The 19,125-nt window shown below is 40.8% G+C and overlaps 1 protein-coding gene across 2 annotated transcripts in view; it reads right to left on the bottom strand.

The window, feature by feature from the left end:
• The window catches only part of NUDT9 (nudix hydrolase 9), a 394,594-nt gene that overhangs the window by 221,651 nt on the left and 153,818 nt on the right, over positions 1-19,125 (bottom strand). For both annotated transcript variants that reach the window (XM_044086274.1, XM_044086275.1), the window contains exon 3: positions 6,202-6,297. In XM_044086274.1, the coding sequence (XP_043942209.1) occupies positions 6,202-6,297 (96 nt within the window). The remainder of the gene's footprint in view (positions 1-6,201; positions 6,298-19,125) is intronic.

Below are 19,125 nucleotides of genomic sequence, written 5' to 3'. Positions count from 1 at the left end.
GCTAAATGATTCACATCTTGCCTGAAAGGAATCCTTGGACCAGAGCACTTACCCAATTAACAAATGGTAAAATAAAATAAAATGCCATAGCTCTGAGCAACTAAAACAGTGGGGTCACACACAGAGCTGAGCAACACTGAGATCCCCAAGAGTACCATACAAGTCTTATGTGCACTGTATAGCTGAACACATCCTGTGTGATTACCTGAAAGTTTCATACAGAAATTTCAAAGGGGAACAGAGATATGCCCTTTTAAATATAGGTTCCATATATGGGTGTCCGCACACCTTTATTATCACAATCTAACATTTTATATTATTATATGTTTATATTACATGTGCTGTGCTGAACTGCTCAGGATGCAGAATACAATAATCACCTAGAATACTTTTTTTACCAAGTTGTCATTACATTAGAAGTATTTCACCCAGATTAGGGTTTTATTTCGTCACTGTGATGATGATCTCAATTCAGAATCAACAAAAAGTATGAAATCTTAAAGGAGATAAAGGCAATGACTGGGATTCAGAAACAGATACCTCTAGTCTGCAGGATCATTATGCAGGGATGTCTCCATGGCCAAACTAAATGCTAAAAAGGCATTTAGGAGGAGTGGCCTATGCTAATTTGTCATATATTCTTCCATGGAAATGCTTCTGCCTATGGTAGTTACTCAGCTGATCAATTCAAAGAATTTATTGGCTGTGAAAATTAACACAATCAACTGCACTAATGAACACAGCAGAAATGCTACATTCTACCATTGCAGTCAATGAGGAAGACTACGTAAAAGGTAAGATCAGGCAAGTTTTGTGGGGTATGGGAGTGTGCGAGTGAGTGTGTGTGTGTGTGTGTGTGTGTGTGTGTGTGTGTGTGTGTGTCAGAGAGTACGTGTGTGAGAGAGGGGGAGAGAGAGAGACTGTGTGTGCGTATGTGTCTGCGTGTGCGTGTGTGTGGGCGTGTACGTGCATGCAAGACAGGAGGAAAGACAGTGTGCGTACTTATGTCTGACTGGGTGGTCTCATGGGAGTAATTATGGGCTCATTACAGTAGGGGTGTGTTCATATGAATGAGTGTTTATATCAGTGCAATCAGGTAGGGGGAATCTCATGAATGGCAAGTGTGTGCATGTGGATGCACACGGGTTTGTAAGAATGGTGGATGCCACTGCTCAAATTCCTTAGACTACACACAAAAAGACTGTAATACAGGTGGAACACTGGACAGCAGGGCCACTTTTGAAATATTACTCTAAGTCATATAAAAAGTTAATAGAACACGTTCTGCAACATAAAACATTTACTGAACTTAAAGAAGTATGAATTTCTAATGTCAGCCATTATTGAATGCAACTGTTCATGGTTTATGAGGGGCAGGGCATTTGTAAGAGGAAAAGAAAAAAATTCAGGGACATTTTGCAAAATCAGGGACAGTTGAGCTGTGTGTGTGTGTGTGTGTGTGTGTGTGTGTGTGTGTGTGTGTGTGTGTGTGTATATATAGATGAGTGAATGAGAGAGTACTTGTGTCAACATGATAACTAGTGATAACATACCAGCAGTAACACCATGTGGTTTAGAGGTATGCAAATTAGCTGATAATAAGATCTTCTTCATTGCAGCTAACCATGTTGTGATAATGTGAGGTACTGACAGCTATGCCAGGAGAAGTAGGGCGGTGGATGTGCAACATATGCCAGCACAGCTAGCTGGAATTTAGTAAATAATTATGTTACTTGAATATCAAAATAATCTGGGCAGATGCTTGCTTTAAAAATATATTTGTAATGCTGCTTGTGTTAAAAATGTATCAACAATGTGTCCTGATGGACAGAGGAAGAAATGTACATGTATTACTGTAAATGTTGAAATGTATATATTGTAACAGACGACAGGAGAAGAAAAGAGGTTAATCTGAATCCACCTGACTTTGGAAAACAGTAAGAAATTAAAATACTTCATTTATGCCATAAAGATTGCACCTTACAGTTTTTAATGAAGCCAGAGACAAAAAGTCTGTACTAGGAGGTTTCCTGCGTGGTCACTGGAGTGAACTAATTGCTACTCTAGAAGGGTGGAGGTTTGAAACTGTTTTATCGCTTCCAGGAGCTGCAGCAGATCTTAGCAAGGCTCTCTCTGTGTGCATTATTGACACATATGTGATAAATCCAGACAGCGTCTTGCCAAGGCAGGTAAGCATGGGAACCAGAAGTCAGATGACCAGATGTATGTGATGTTATTCTGTAATCCATCACTAAAAATAATGTTTAATACTAGGTGAGACTGAAGTCTTAGGGACGTCTGTTTTTGTAACCTGACAAAGAAGAACACCTCACCTGCTTCATCTTGCCTTGCTCTAGTAAGTAACTAGGGAATAATAATTCTTTGGATCAGTAAGGAAAATGTAGGAAGATTAGTCAAGTACTGATTTTCTGTAACTGTGTGAACATGTCCACCTGTGTTCTTTTTTTGATATTTTCTGTAACTGAAACTCTGATATTTATTGTAAACAGATATTTAGTACTTGCATGTTCTTTTATTATTTATTATTAAATATATTTAAACTTCATTTTGGCTGTTCTTGTAGGGAATATTTTAATCTCTGAGAGTACTTGTATATATATATATATATATATATATATATATATATATATATATATATATATATATATGGTGACAGCTCTGGCCACTCCTGAAAGTCTTGCTGTTGGTCAAACTACCATTTGTATTTATATTAGTTTCACTCAGTATAATTGGGTAGCTGGCTTTGGGGTGTCTGGTGATAGTGTAAGTACCTTATAGTCTGGGCAGATGGCGGCATAACGTGTGTGTGTGTGTGTGTGTGTGTGTGTGTGTGTGTGTGTGTGTGTGTGTGTGTGTGTGTGTGTCCACTACGTAATCTCGAAATACTGAAATCCCGAAATTCGGTATTTCGAAATTACATAGCCGAAAACCCATGCACAACTCAATTCCGAAAACACAACCGCGAAATTCAAAATGCCGAAACTACACTACACTACACATACAGCACACACAAACACAAAACTTCCCCCCACAATCAAATAAATGCATCGACACTATAGATAAGCAAGGGGGAAACCCCCCTGCACCCCCCACACCCCCAACTTATATATTCTAACTCCGAGATTGCACAAACAGTAACACAAACAAAACTCACACACACACACACACACACCTTACAGTCACTCACACACACACACACACACACACACACACACACACACACACATATATACATCACAGTCACAACACACACTAACGCCCCTAACCAACACATTTACACACACAAACTTACCTAAATTCAACCAATACATCCACACACCGCACCAGCGGAAGCAGAAATTCAACATCTCTGTGCTTTGGGATTTTGAATTTCGCGCGTCTGCCCGTTTCAGAACTTTGAGTTTTCAGCTATGTAATTTCAAAATATTGAATTTTGGGATTTCAAAATTACATAGTGGACCCATGTGTGCGAGTATGTGTGTCAGCTACTTGGAGCAGGGACACAAAGCACTGGGTTCAAAGAGATGGTGCTGGAGAACTTGGCTTGGACACTCGGCTGAGGTCTCAACCCTATAGCTGTAACAGTGGCAGTGTTACTGGGGGCCTGGAGGGAGACAAAGAGAGAAATCAAGACCCCAGACTGAATGTGTTCCCTGTGTGCTCCTAAGGGAAATTATGCTTGACACAGACAGCTGCATCTGTGTCCGTTTTGTTCCAAGTGAATGTCCCTCTCCAGTGTCAGTAGCGGGGATTCAGGCTCCTTGATTACTGGCCCAGAGTGAGTACGCCACACGTCTCTGAATTGCATCTCCAGGGTTAGCAGAAATTATTTTGTCCACAGCAGTTTCCAAGAGCATGGGGAAATGTCTCAGAACCCCAGGTATGGTCTTTTACACACAGATTATAGAAAGAGGTACTGACATGTCTTCCTTGTAACAGTCTGATGTGCTGAACTTCTTATATGCAGATACCAATAATGGCAGAGAATACTTGTTTTGCGAGCCTTCATTAAATCAGAAATGAAAAAAAAAATCCCATTTACTTCTGAACAGGGAGTTTTCTGTTACTAGATTTACCACACTCCAATTCTGACACATGCAGTAAAATACATTATACAAAAAATAAGGTTGTATATGTGTCTTTTTACCTGGAATCTCCAAATATGTACAATTTTGCAGCTGACAGCTGTGACATACTAATCTGGAAAAGTTGCTGTAATACTTAATCTGGTTACAGAGATAAAGTTCTATATTAGTAGGTGCCACCAGTAGTCTTGCATAGTCATTTTATTTCTTTTTTGTCATTTTGCTCCCAGAAAACATGCATTTTTTGTTTCAGGCTGACAAGCTCAGTGTGTGTATGAATAATTTGCATGGTTATAAAATCAGAACAAAAATATTACTCTCTTTGTATAGAAAACAATGACATTTTCTGTCAATACTCCTATGTTAACTTGTTCCCAGGTTAATACTAAGCTGTTGACCCTGTGAACCGTTTGTAGTCTAGACACATGATCCCATATTGAAATTATCAACACATAGCCTATTACCATACCATACTCCACAAAATGAAGTACTTGTGCCTAGTTCTGACCCCTTTCCATAAAGGCTTAAAAGGGCCAAACCGGGGATATACTTATGATTGCCCATCCAGGCATCCAGGTTATCTTTGAAAAGTGTCAGGGAGGTACTATGCTCTGCTTCCAAGGGGAAAAATGCTGCTGTCAGAAGTGGGATTTGAACAAGTGCTTCCACCTGAATACCAGAACACTTTACGCGATGGCTTTTAGCCCTGCGTTTAGCTCCTAAGACAACTCAGCATACTAACAAATAGATCAGACATGCAAGCACAAATCTGAGAAACTGTTGTCCACAATTCTTAAATGTTACTACTTTGCATAATACATAAAAGTGCAACTATCCGAGAGTTTTGTCCTGAAAATAACATGAGAACACATCGATATACTAGTCAAATACTGCCCATTGAGGTTATGGTTAAATTCAAGTCAGAAAGGCTTTTATGGCATTTTGAAATAGATAAACTGCAACAGTTATCACACTCAGTTTCAAGGCAAAAAAATGCAACTTTTACAGTACAATAAATAAATGCTATCAAAAGCAAATACGTAATGTTACTGTAATTTTGGCCCCAAACATATTTTTATATAAAATGAATCTATGCTCAGACATAAACGTAACACTTTTTTTCCTTTAACATTCAAGAAGCAGTTACTCCTTTGCATTTGAGGGCAAGAGTCTCAATAAAGGAAGTTTTACAGATTATTCTAGTTAATATCTTATGAAAATGTCATGAAAAATTTTGGAGATTTAGCTGTTTTACATAAGAGACTCCAACAGCCCACAACTGACATAAGTCTGAGCATAGTCCTTTGGAAAATGGCCACTTTTATCCAAGATTAATCTAAATTTGTCTAAGAAAATTAAAGAATCATTCAGTTCTTCAGAATTACTGAAAGATCTTGTATAATGCACACATGGGTGGACAAAGATTGAACATTTGAACTTTAGTTGCTAAAGGTTAAACCCACCAACGACTGGAGTTTCTCCACAGGAAATCTCTGTTGGTGAATTCTGCTGGTAGTAATACCCTTTGAGGGAATTCCCCCCTTCAAGTTGGTGCAATCATGGAGTTAATATACAAGTTTGGGGGAGTGGGGGCTTGCTCTTCACATCAGGGGGTACAAGGATGCTTACCCCCCCCCCCAAAAAAAAAACACTTAAAAGCGTTTTTCATCCTTTTTTCAGCAAATGTAGTTTAGGGATCTTTGGTACATTCAGTTTTGTCCACTCATTGTGGAAGCCACATAACTCACATTAATGAGTAATAAATCCAACCTAATTGCCTGAATGTCACTCTGTGCAAATCATTCAGTTCCTTGTGTTTGCTACATTACATCTGTGATTGGCTGTCTTAATTTCCACAAGTGAGTATGAGAAGATATCCTCAAGATACTGACAGCTCACACTGATGATTTACTGCCACAGCCTCAAACAAAACATGTGACCCTGAGCTAATCATCAAACTCTCCACTTTAAAATGAAAGATTACACTTCATCTGTGTAAGGCAGGGTACATATCTTTTTCAAAAGGTGCAAAAGGCATTTTTCAGCACCACATCCCATAGGAATCAAGCAAAACAAAGTCAAACTGCATACTTACCTTGGATATCCATCAACTACATCGTACTTGCCATTATGACTTCGACGTTCAACTTTTCCATCTCTCTCATTATATCTGGGTGTGAAATCAGAGGAGCTAAACAAACAAGACATATTAGGGTTATGGCATAAGCAGCTATGTCAGAAAAAGCTTTGAAACAAACTAACAGAACAAAAATGCTGAAATGGTACAGCTAGTTTTTTATAATCCAAGCAAAAAAACAAAAACAAAAATATAACACCATCTGTAAAAGAGCACATACTATAATTTTCAAACTATGTACCACTGTTTAAATTTCCTGTCAAATATCCCACTAATTTTTAATACTTTTTACAATTAATATTTTTTTTTCAAAAAGATAATACAAATCATACAACACTGTCAAGCATAACAGACTGAGGCAGAGTTACTACAGCACTATCACCACCAGTGGCGGATTAAGTGCATCTTGGGCCCTGGCCTTTCTCATACCACGTCCAGTCTTTATTGACCATCAGTACCATTGTTTACAGTCTACAGACTAAGGACTTCTTAACTTTACTAGCTCAGTAGGCTCAGTCAGAGTAACCCCTGGACATTCTACAAAATCCCTGGACATTCCACAAATCCAGCAGTTATAGCCACCTTGTTGACCGCATCCTTCTCAGATGTCTGTGTCAAAAATAACTACTAACTGTGCACACCCCTTACAGTTAATGAAGAAATGAATTACATGAACTTTATTAGTAGCTTTTGATGAGCTACATGAGGGTCACTAACATCACACTTTTTTGAAGGGGGGGTGGCTTACATAGGTTCATAGGTTGGTATTAGGCTATCGGCCCTAGGGCCTATACTAGCCTAGCCATAACAATTCCCTGGCTATTTCTTCCCATACTTCCCTGGACCCCTGTCTAGCAGGGTGACTGACGTGATCCCCGGGGTGAATTTCCTTTCTCCCATCCAATTATCAAGGTTCCTTTTGAAGAGGGCGAAAGAGGCACTCTGCTTGACATGTATGGGCAGTCTATTCCAGAGTCTGGAGAATCTCTGGGTCAGGAACCTATCCCTCCAGCGTGTATTTTTTATTGTGATGACAAGATTTAGATCCCTGGAGCGTGTGCTCTGAGGGATTGGGATTTTTTTTAAGTGTAGCATGTCCAACAGCTCTGGGTTTGACATGGCCTTGTATTGTTAAGCAGAGATCACCTCAGAGTAGACGATATGCGAAGAGTATAGCTGGAGTTTTTTAAGGCGGTCAGCATAGGGCATCTGCTTTAGGCCTGTGATTCTTTTAGTGAGGTATTTCTGTGGCCTTTCCAGTTGTTGCAGTTGTCTTGAGAGGTACATACCAAATGGGGCGTTGTATTCTATAATGGGTCTAATGAGGGATGAGTACAGTGGGACAATGACTTCCTTTTTTCTGGATGAAAAGCCCTTAGTGATGAGGTGTGCCACATAGAAGGCTTACTGCCAGAACCCACACTGTAAAAGGAGTTGACTCCAAATCCAGCTCCAAACAAGTGATAAGTGGAGCTCCTCAAGGTTCAGTCCTGGGACCTCTCTTGTTTGGCATCTACTTCTCTGAAGTACAGGCCAACACTAAGGGACTCTAGTTAACAAAAGTTCGCAGATGACTGCAAACTGGGAGCCATTATTGAATCCCCAGAGGATGTGGACACTCTACAAAAAGGCCTTACAGAAACAGATGCTTGGTGCCAGAGCCATGGGCTCAAGCTCAATGCCAAGAAATGTATAGTTATCCCCTTTGGGAAAAAACACGTACCCATGAATTATCACATAGGTGGCAGCACACCAAACACCGAAAGCGTGATAGGGGTCCAGGGAAGTAAATAGTGTGGGAAGAAATAGCCAGGAAATTGTTATGGCTAGGCTTGTATAGGCCCTAGGGCCGATAGCCTAGTACCAACCTATGAACCTATGATGTTGTCAATCTCGCCTTGATTCTCACTGCTAACCGATTCTTAGCTGGCTCATGGGAGAATATTCCTCAGGACCATAAGAACCAAAGGACACTCTACTCCTGAGGGCCAAATCTAATTTTTAATGAGAAATAAAGGTATGACGACTTGACAATGTAGCTGCAGCACAGATACTGTCTAAAGATAGCCTTGCTTGGAAAGCTGAAGCAGTAGCCATCGCCCTGGTGGAATGAGCTTTGAAGTGCAGGGAGAGTCTTGTTCTTAGAATTATAAAAACGGAAATGCATTCATTAAGCCATTTGGATAAGGTAACCTTAGATAGTGGTAAGCCTTTCTTAGTGTTAGAATAGGAACAGATAGCTAATTGGATTTTCTGAATTTTGTAGTTCTATGTAGGCAAAAACTTAACTGTCTATGAACGTCTAAATAGATGTAATGAATATTCCCCTTTATTCTGAATATTTGGGAGGAATACCAGTAACTCAATAGATTGACTGAGGTTACTTTCAGATACAACCTTGGGCAGAAAGGAGGGGGTGGTGCGTAAAGAAACTCTGTCCTTATGAAAAATCTAGTATGGTGGTTTGACAGATAAAGCCTGTAATTCTGAAATTCTTCTTGCTGAGGTGACAGCTACAAGAAACAACATCTTCCAAGAAAGCTAGCAGAAGGTTCAAAGGTAGGATAGATAATATGTAACAACACAAAATTTAGATCCCAAGGTGGAGATGGATCTTTGTACAGAAGCCTTAGAAGTGTAGTTCCTTTCAGAAGGCTTTACAAAGTCTATTTGACATGATTACGTAGCCATTTTCTCCTATATGAAAGTATGAAATTGCTGCTAACTGAACTCTAATAGCTGCTGCAGCAGCACCTTCATTGAAAAGTGTAGCCAAGAAGTCCAATACAAAATGCAGGGGAGCAGTAAATGGATCAGTCTGATTAGAATTAGCCCATAAATTCTCCTCTGAGGTACTGCTTTAATAAAGGGAGAGAAAAAAGTGGTGGCTCTGTATTGTAATGAGCCGAAATGGCACAGGCATGAATTTTAATTGATGAAAAAGATAGGCCTTTGTCCAGCATCTCAGTTAAGTATTGCAAAATCTGAGGAATATTTGGCACCACTGTATCAGTTCCTTGTGCCTGGTTCCAGGCACAGAATCTCTTCCATTTTCCAGCATATGACTTTCTAGTACTAGGCCTTCTGGCTTCCAGAATGACAACCATCACAGCTTTACTGAGAGGTGTTTTTTGTATGACTACATTATCCGCCATGCTGCCAAGTTTAAATGTCCTGAGTTGGCTGTGCATGATCTGATTGTTTTGCTGGGAAAGTAGTCGTGGTATTTGAGGTAAGGTCCAAGCTGGGTATAGAGAGAAGTTTCTTATTATTGGATACCAGTACTGGCGTGGTCAGTCTGGAGCAATCAGTATCATCTTTGGCTTCTCCTGTCTGACCTTTAGGAGCACCTTGGAGAGGAGAGGCAGTGGAGGAAAGGCATATACTGATAGGGCATCCACTTTCCATGCTTGTCTGTGATAAGTCCTTGTGCAGAATCTTTTTAGTTGGTAATTGAGAGGGGAGGCAAATAGATCTATATCCGGGCATCCCCATTTCCTTGTTATCATGCTGAAGACTTGTGGATCCAGCTTCCACTCGTGGGGATCCATGAGATTTCTGCTTAGTTCGTCTGCCAGAGTATTTTCCTTTCCTGGCAGGAATTGTGCCTGCAGATGTACTTGGTAAGTCAAAGCTGTGTCCCCCAAGGTCATGGCTAGTCTGCAAAGGGGGTAAGAATGTGTGCCCCCCTGCTGGTATATATACCACATGGCTGTGGTGTTGTCTGTCTTTATCATTAGTTGTCCCGGATGAAGTAGGTCCTTGAAGGCTGTCAGGGCATTTTGAACAGCTAACATCTCTTTTTGATTGATATGTAGATGCATTTGGTTTGAGGACCATGTGCCATGAATGCATCTTCCTGCCATGTGGGCTCCCCAGGCATAGTATGATGCATCCGTTGTTAGTGTCTGCCTGGCTGGAGGTAATGTGAATGGCTGTCCCTTGTTCTGGTGACAAGCCTTTGCCCAACATCAAACCTCCTGTTGCAGGCAGGGAATGAGAGTAACTATTGTTTCCAGGCTGTGGTAATGATGAGTCCAAACACTTTCCAGGTACCACTGAAGTTTCCTCAAATGCAGTCTTGCATATGGAATTAGTAGGATGCAGGATGCCACGAAGCCCAAAGCCTGCAGAATTTTTCTTGCAGATAACTGGGCCTTTGTTGCCAACATTTTGAAATAGGTAGTCAGTTGCCTTTGTCTGGCATGAAATAAGCTATCTGGGCAGTTGTATTCAAGCTTGCACCCAGGAATGTTATCTCTTGTGAGGGTACTAGTTTTGATTTCTTTTTGCTGACTGTGTACCCTAGGCATGTTAGAAGTCTTTTCACAAACTCCAGATGCTGAAGAAGAATGTCCTTGTTTTCTGCTTGAATGAGGCAGTCGTCCAAGTAAGGATATATTTGTATTCCTCTTTGTCTGCAGAATGCAATTACTGGTGCCAGGCACTTTGTAAAGACCCTGGACAGAGTAGATCAGCCAAAGGGCAGTGCAGAGAATTGGTAATGCATTGAGCCAGCCTTGAATCTTCGGTATCTTCTGCATGATTGTCTGACTGGAACATGCAGGTATGCCTCTTTTAGGTCTAAAGTCACAAGCCAAGCATTCTTGCCCAGCATGGGCAGAAGCTGCTGCAAAGTCAACATTTTGAATTTTGGAATAGCCAGGAAAGTGTTCAGAATAGATAGGTCCAGTATCGGCCTCCAGGCCTTGTCCTTTCTGGGTACCAAGAACAGTCTTGAGTAAAATCCTTGTCCCTGCTCTTGCTCTGGTACTTGCTGAATGGCCCCCATGTCCATAAGGGATGAGACTTGTTTTTGTGCCTCTGCCCATTAATTTTTTGGCAGATCTGGCCAGCCGTTTGCCTTTGGCAGAGTATGGAAATGGAACTTGCAGCCTTGTGACACTATGTTTAGAACCCACTTGTCCTGGGTTATGATGTGCCAATTTTGAATAAAAAGTGCTAATTTTCCCCCTAAGGGTGCTGCCAGAAGTTAAGTGCTTGTTGCAGGCAGGGAGAAGTCATTGGGACTGTTTTCTGTATGTTTGTGCTTTATCTTCTCCAGCTTTGGAGGAAGAAGCACCCCATTGCTTGGGCCTATAAGAACCTTGCACCTGGGATCTGCCCCTAGGGCGTCTGGATCTGCCCCTTTGAGGTCTGTCTGACACAGGAAAGGACAAATTCTTTGTAGGCCAGTGTCTACTAAACCTAGGTGGCTGTACTTGTAAAAAATCTTTGACAGTTTGCATATATTTAGCTTTGTCCTCCATTTTCTTTAACAGCTCTTCAGCCTTAACACCTAACAAAGTATCATGCTGTAAAGGTGCATCTAGTAATTTAACTAACATGATCAGGCAGATTTTGTTCCTTTAACCAAGCATGCCTCCTAATTACAGAACCCATAACTGCGGCCCTGCAGGAGGCCTCCAAAGAATCAAAACCACATTGCAAAGTATGTTTTACAACTTGTTCTGCTGCATACAATAAATCCTGCATTTCCTTGTTTTCTGCACATTCAGAATTTAACAACATTTTCTATTTAAGCAACCCCATGACATGTTGCTGATACTTAAGCATATGAAACTGACAGTTTAAGGCCCTTATAGCCAAAGTTGCTGATGTGTAAACCTTTTTTCCCCATCTTTCCAGTAACCTTGAATCTCAGTCAGAGGGGGTTGGGTTTTTTGCAGTGGAAGCCTTAACTCCCTTTGGACCCTCTGAAATAGTTTCTGGGTCAGCAGCAGGGTTTTTAAAAATAAATTTGTGCGAGTCAGGAACCCTGTAATATCTGTCAGGCTTAACAGGAGCTGGGGGTAAGGAGTCCGGGGTCAGACTAGACTCCGAAAACACATCTACAATGTCTAACACAGGTGGAATGGCTCGAGGCCTGTGCTGAAGTAGTAAAAGAAAATCCCTGAGCCTCTTTTTAGATTCAGAAAAATCTTGGCTCTCCCAGTGGAAATGCTCCCTCATGGCATGCAAGGTTTCCCCAAAAGAACAGTCCTCAGGAGGAGATGCTGAAGGTATAGATTCTTCAGCATCAGAATCCTCATGGGGGGAAGAGAATATTCCTGATCAGAAGAGGAATCAGAAGAAATAGAAACCTGATCTGAGGATTCATAGTCAGTGTCTTGCCTAGGCCTCTTATCAGGTGGGGGATGGGAACCCCTGATCAAGGTAATCAAGTCCTCGGCCATTTTGAGCATCTGTTTTTTGGGCATAGAGGCCTATCCATGTGGCTCTTGAGTTTGTTTCCTTGCTTTAGAAGGTGCTTTAGTCTTTGCCTTTGAAGCTGAAGTAGTTTTAATGTAAAGATGTTTAGGTCTGAATACCCCCTCAGAAGCCGGTACCTGCTCAGCGGCTCCGGACCCATCTGAAGGATTAGAGTCCAAGGCTCCAATACCTTGAGTATCCAGCGGCATGGCTGACTCCACGTGGGAGTCGGTAGCGGTGTGCGACTCTAAAGTAGCAGGCGTCAGGGGCTGTGAAAGCACCTCACTGAGAACCGGCGACTGGCTTAGGAGAAGCTTCGTCGTTGGTTTTGGGCCTCGGTTGTTTTTCTCTATCCTTTTCTTTGCGTTTTATGTAAACTCCGGTAGTTGGATGGCTATCTGATGACATTTCAGGGTAATTAAACCAGCGTCCAAAAAAGTTTAAAGCAAAATCATACAGACGCTTAACAGTGCGTTGGTTAAATCTAGCACAAAACCGACAACCAGTAACATTGTGATCAGGGCCTAGGCAAGGAATACAGTAAGAATGAAAATCCTTATGAGGTATTTGCTTTCCACAAGAAATACAATTATTAACTTTTTCTGACATCAGTCTGGAGCAAGAAAAAAGTTTTCCCAACGGGGTACTTAGCTTTATTGAAGACTTCGGATCTGAAACTCAAACACAAAAATCTCAGTAGTCGGCCGACCGGCACTTGCAAACTGCTTCTACTTCGGGCACCGCGCGGCAAGAAAGACTGAAGAAAATGGTGTTGGCTGCTTTTTTTATACCCCTGACGTCAGGGAAGGGGTGACAGCAGCCGACGCAGGACCCAAGACTTTGGAATTCAGGCCGGCTGAGGGCAACCTGCCAGCAGGATTACTCAAATGTAATGACTGCAACAGTGAAACACAAAGAACATCTGTAGTCCTTGGTGGAAAACTGCACTTTTGAGCCTTCTTCTGTAACGTGGCATGCACACTACTTCACATCAGACACAGTTACTAAAAAAAAAAAAAAAAAAAAAAAAAAAAAAAAATGGGGGTTGCAGGGGGGCTTGCCCCCCTGCAAAAGCAATTACTGTACAAAACTATGCTAAAGAAACATGGGGGTGCAGGGGGCTTCCATCCCTGCAAACGCAATTACTGCACAGACTTATAATAAAGAAACATGGGGGTTGCAAAAGCGATTACTATAAAACACTAAAGCAAACAGACTTTTTCTTATAAAATAACTGTTGCTTTACTTGTATTTGTAAGGATTCAGCAGTTGCATTATCATGTCTGTGTGGGAGAAATACAAATGCAATTCTGCACTGCTGCTTACGAGGTTGTGTGTGCTCAACTAGTAACTATTCTTCTGCTTTAGTAGTGCTGAGTGAACTGCCCGGTAACATAAGCTTTGTGTCCGCTCTGAGCGGTTTGCACCTTTACTTTTATTATGTATAGCTGGTAAATCTGTCTGTGTCTGCTCTATGAGCGACTGTGCCTTGCTGTGCTTAAATTGGTCATGTCCTAACAGGTCTTGCCTGGGTTACGGCTATGATATTCTTTAATTTTTTGCTCTATTTAAAGGGTTTGTGTGAGCTTAACGTGTAATTCTAAACTGAAAGTGCTGTGCTTTGTGAACTGCTTGGCCATTTTACACTGTTGGAGTCCGCTCTATGAGCCGTTGAGTCTTGCTTAAATTTGTTTTTGATGCTTAACTGACTGCGTCCGCTCTACAATTGGTTGTGCCTTGGCTGGTTAACTGCCCAGCCATTTCAACGCACGTGATTTTGGCGCCCAGTCCGTGCATATTATCCGTGCTAAATACCAGCTAAATGCAATTCTGCCTAATGTACATGGTTAGAATCGGCCACTGCTGAGTGTCCGCTCATGAGTTGTGGTGTTTTTCAGGCCCCAAACTCCCCAATACTAAAGTTTTTTTGTTACAATTGAGACAACTGAAACATTTGATACATTCTATCTATATTACCTTGCTAACTTAGCCAAACCTTTGAAACACTCGTTACAAAGCTCATTCCTTACAAGGAGACTTTGCTAAAGCACATGTGTCTCAGATACAGTGAGTATCAGACTATTTTTCCTGTTTCGCAATTAATTTGATTGCTAACAGGCAATATTTGCCCACACATACTGCCAGATCTTAGCTACTAATTCAGTATAAGTATCATTTAAAGGCTGGCACCCTAGCTTAAACAGGAGCAATAGTAATTGCCGCCAAGTCCAACAAATTGTCTGCACGTGTTAAGTGTACAACAATAGGGAAAGTACTCTTACAATGCTTACACTAACGTGCAGTATCGCCTACTAAAACTGAATACTGTCTAGTCTAAGCCCAACTGCCAAGAAGTGTATTAAATGTACTGGTGCTGAATACTACCTAGCTTTTTTATACTAATGTGTATAATTTATTAGACTGTACATGCAATACTTTTATGTTAATATATGCCTGCAGCTCATATAGCATAATAGACTAACAATATTTTTTTCTTATTTCACTACTTTGAAAATGTCTGCTGCTAATTAATTTTCCTGCTCTGAGAATTTAACTTGTTGACTGTTTCACTCCTGTGTATCTGTTGCATAAATTATCTAGTATCCTAAGCCTCCCTAGCATTCTTATGTTAGTACTCTCACTCACCCTCATCTCATCTTCCACATCCTAGACTCTCCCACTTACCCTCAACTCACACTGTCCTCTAGGTCAGTCCACTATCTATTTTTAGTATGCTTTCCTGAATCATTTAACTTGCTACCCCTTACAATTATCCTGCTAACACTTCATGTTGTCCCTTTTTCTTACAGTTAGTCTACAGTGCATAACCTAACCTAAGCCTCCCACCATTCCTGATTTTCCTGGCTTCCAGACAGAAAAATAAACTCTATGCAAGGATCCTTCACTGTTCTCTCGGCTTCCTTTGCTTATCCTATGGCATCGACCTAAAGTGTATGTATCCCAGGGCAAGTCATTGTAACCAGTCTATGTTGTATTTACCCCTGCGTTCCAATGCTAGCAGCCTTCTGTGGACTTCTTTTTACCCCATTATTAGGCCCTTACAGTACTTATTACCTTTCCCTACTCTGCTCTAAGTGCTCTTGTCTTCTACTGTTTCTCCACTAGGTGGCAGCACATACCTATCTTGAGTATCCACCTATCCCCTAAGTTACCCTATATTGAATCCTCTCCTAAGGACCCATCAATTCCCTGCCACTAGCCTCCTATCTCTCTGACCCTCTCTGTTCTTACCTTACTAACAGTTACACCAAACAAGTGCTACATCCTCCTTACTTTCCTCATCTCTGATCTTACTTACCTAATTACCGATTGTTTCTTCTCAGTCTTGCCTTCTTCCTTTCTCTTTGTTTCTACCCACTCCATTCGCCCTGCGGGCTTACTCCGCTCCCCAATTCCCACCCACCCCCAGGGGTCCTACTCTTATACTTTCTAACCACACCCCTTCCTCTTCTCATTAACCTCTACACATTTCCAATTGGCCAATTTTTCTCTTATCTTCCCATCTCTTCAACACTCCACCCCATACTCACCACACCCTCATATCTCTACACACTCTCAGCTTAAACACTTCCATCTCTAAATATATTTCTAACAAACAGTCAATCCTTCCCAATGGCTAATCCTACCATCCCTTCTCAGATTCCACTCTGCTTTACTCTTGTATCACTACCACTTTTAACCTTTGCCTATTTACTTTCCTCATATGAACACCCTATATATCCATACACTGACTACCCCAATCAACATACTAACTCTCAACCCTTACCATATCTACATAACCATACAAACATAATATGCTCACCCAGCTACCCACTTGCTATGCATCATAGAACACTACATATTAAATATAATTCACTACATCTTAAGAGACTGTTACTTCCATACAGCAAGCTCCCTAACCTAAGCTATCTAGGACAACTCCTCTCACTAAAGGACGGTGATATTCATCCTAACCCAGGCCCTACAGCAACCTCTACCTCTCTCCAAAACCATAATCAATCAACCACTTACCCCCTCGCTAAACCACCTAACTCCCTCCTACTAGCTCATCTAAATATACGTAGTATTAACAACAAAGTAACTCAACTCCATGCTCTCCTATAAGCATACTCCTTTAACATTATCTGCCTAAAAGAAACATGGCTAAAACCTAGTATCAAGGATAATGAAATTATCCCACCTGGATATAATATCCTAAGAAATGATAGAGTAGCTAAGAAAGGTGGAGGGGTTGCTATTTTATTCAAATCTGGATTACAATTAACCACATACAACTGTAATCTACCTCTAAATTCCCATACTGAAATTCTCATCTCTAAACTTGAACTTAATGCCAAATCAATCTACATTATCTGTATCTATCTGCCCCCTGGAAATAACATAGCCATCATGGAAAATATCCTTTGCTGGCTAACCCAACACCTGCCTCAAGAAATCATAATCCTAGGCAATATAAACTTGGATTGGTATTCCTATTGTACTAGCCTTCCTACCTCCCACATTAACCCACATGGTTTTTCTCAAACCATTACCTCACCCACTAGAATAAATAAAGCTAACAAGAAAGCTAGCATACTAGACTGGATTCTTATAAACAATCATACTCACTACTATAATTCTGGAAGCCCCCCTGATGATATAAGTGACCACTCACTTACCTACTTCATCAGGCATAAAACCAACACTCCTTTTCTAACCTCTATCAGAAGTATTAGATCCAAAAAGAAATTTAACCCCAATTTATTTCAAATGGAACTAAGAGCATGCAATTGGGTTCCCTTAAAACACCTCCCTTTAGATGAAGCCATTAATTTCTTTAATACTACCTTCCTTTCCATTCTCAATCATCACGCTCCAACCAGATCTATTAGAATTAAGGCCAACTCTGCCCCATGGCTATCCAGTGAAGCCAAACATAAAATTCAACTCAGAAATAAATATTGGGCCAAATGGAGAATGACCAAAAGCCCTGTTGATCAACAAACCTTTAGACAACTTACAAATGACACTAAGAAGACCATACTTTCTGATAAAAAAATATTACTTACAATTTCAACAACCTAATCACAACAACCCACAAAAAATTATGGGCTAGCATTAAGCAGTTACTCCACCCAGGTCAATCCACTACACCTAAACCCCCAAAATACAAACCAGAAAATGCTTATCCATACAGCTAATACCTTCAACACCTTCTTTACAGATGCTATCCAAACATTAGCTAGTCAACTATCATCTAATACCGTCACACTACCTTCTTACACCTCAACCCCACCCCCTCCTTTTCAGTTCCAACCAGTCCCAACCAAACTTATTCAAAACCTTTTGAATAAACTGAAACCATGCTCTCCTTCAGCAGACCAACTGACTTCTGAATTTCTACAGTTATCCTTCAATGCTATTGCCTACCCTATTTCCATATTGATAAATAGAACTATAAGCGAAGGTCACATTCCCACCTTATGGAAAGTCTCCCATGTTATCCCCCTGCATAAAGGAGGACACTCCATTGAGCTATCAAACTATCGCCCTATGCCCTACTCTCTCCATTAGCTAAGATTATGGAGAAATGTATCCACAGGCAATTACTCCACCACTTAATTGAAAACAATTTACTTTCCAACTGTCAACATGGTTTCAGACCCTCACACAGAACTACCACTGCCCTCCTTTCCTTTACTGATTACATTAAACAATGAAACCTAAATAAACTTTCTTCGGCTCTATTTATCGACCTGTCTAAAGCATTTGACATGGTAAACCACCAGATTCTCATAAACATACTAAAATCTCTGTCATTAGACCCACATTCCATAAAATGGTTCCAATCCTACCTTGACAAATGACAGCAAGCAGTACTATGGCATAACACTCTATCCACCCATCTACCCGTTACCATAGGCATCCCCCAGTGGTCCATACTAAGACCTCTTCTCCGCATTTATAAATTACCTTCATCTAGCTATCCCTTAGCCACTTGCACACAATATGCTGACGACTCCACACTACTATGCTCTGCCACATCCTACCAAGACCTTCACTGTCTCACCCAGAAGGTATTCAACATAGTAGAACAATGGTTCACTCAGTGTTGCCTTCTTCTGAACCCAAAGAAAACCAAACTCCTCCTCTTCACTCCTACTCAAAAGTCCTCTCCTTTTCATTTCTCTGTGACATCCACCAATGGTACCATAATATCTCCTGACTTTACCACTAAACTTCTAGGTGTCACCATCGACAATAATCTGAACTTCGACATCCATATCAACAATACTATAAAGACTGTCAAAAAAAATTGGCACTATCTATAGGATTAAACCCTTCCTTTCTCCTACTACCAAAACTACTGTAGCTCACACTCATTTGATCTCAACACTCCTTTACGCTTCTCCTATTTTTACTAATCTATCCAAGACTGTCTTCAGCAAATTGGAATCATCCTATAATAACATTGCAAGATTTGCAACAGGAAACCCATTTAGAACACACCATTGTATAAAGCTAAATCAGCTAGGATGGTTAGAACTACACCTGATTAAATTTCACCAACTAACCATTGCCCGCAACATTCTTTACAAACCTTCTAATACTCCTAGTTTATCTAGCCTCATTACTCCCTATAAAAATCTGAAGTCTCTACGCTCCTCA

This window comes from Protopterus annectens, chromosome 10.part0 (genome assembly GCF_019279795.1).
Source record: "Protopterus annectens isolate FY-2018-M chromosome 10.part0, PAN1.0, whole genome shotgun sequence".
In the NCBI taxonomy this organism is placed as follows: Eukaryota; Metazoa; Chordata; order Ceratodontiformes; family Protopteridae; genus Protopterus; species Protopterus annectens.
This window is presented reverse-complemented; position numbering and strand designations above follow the sequence as displayed.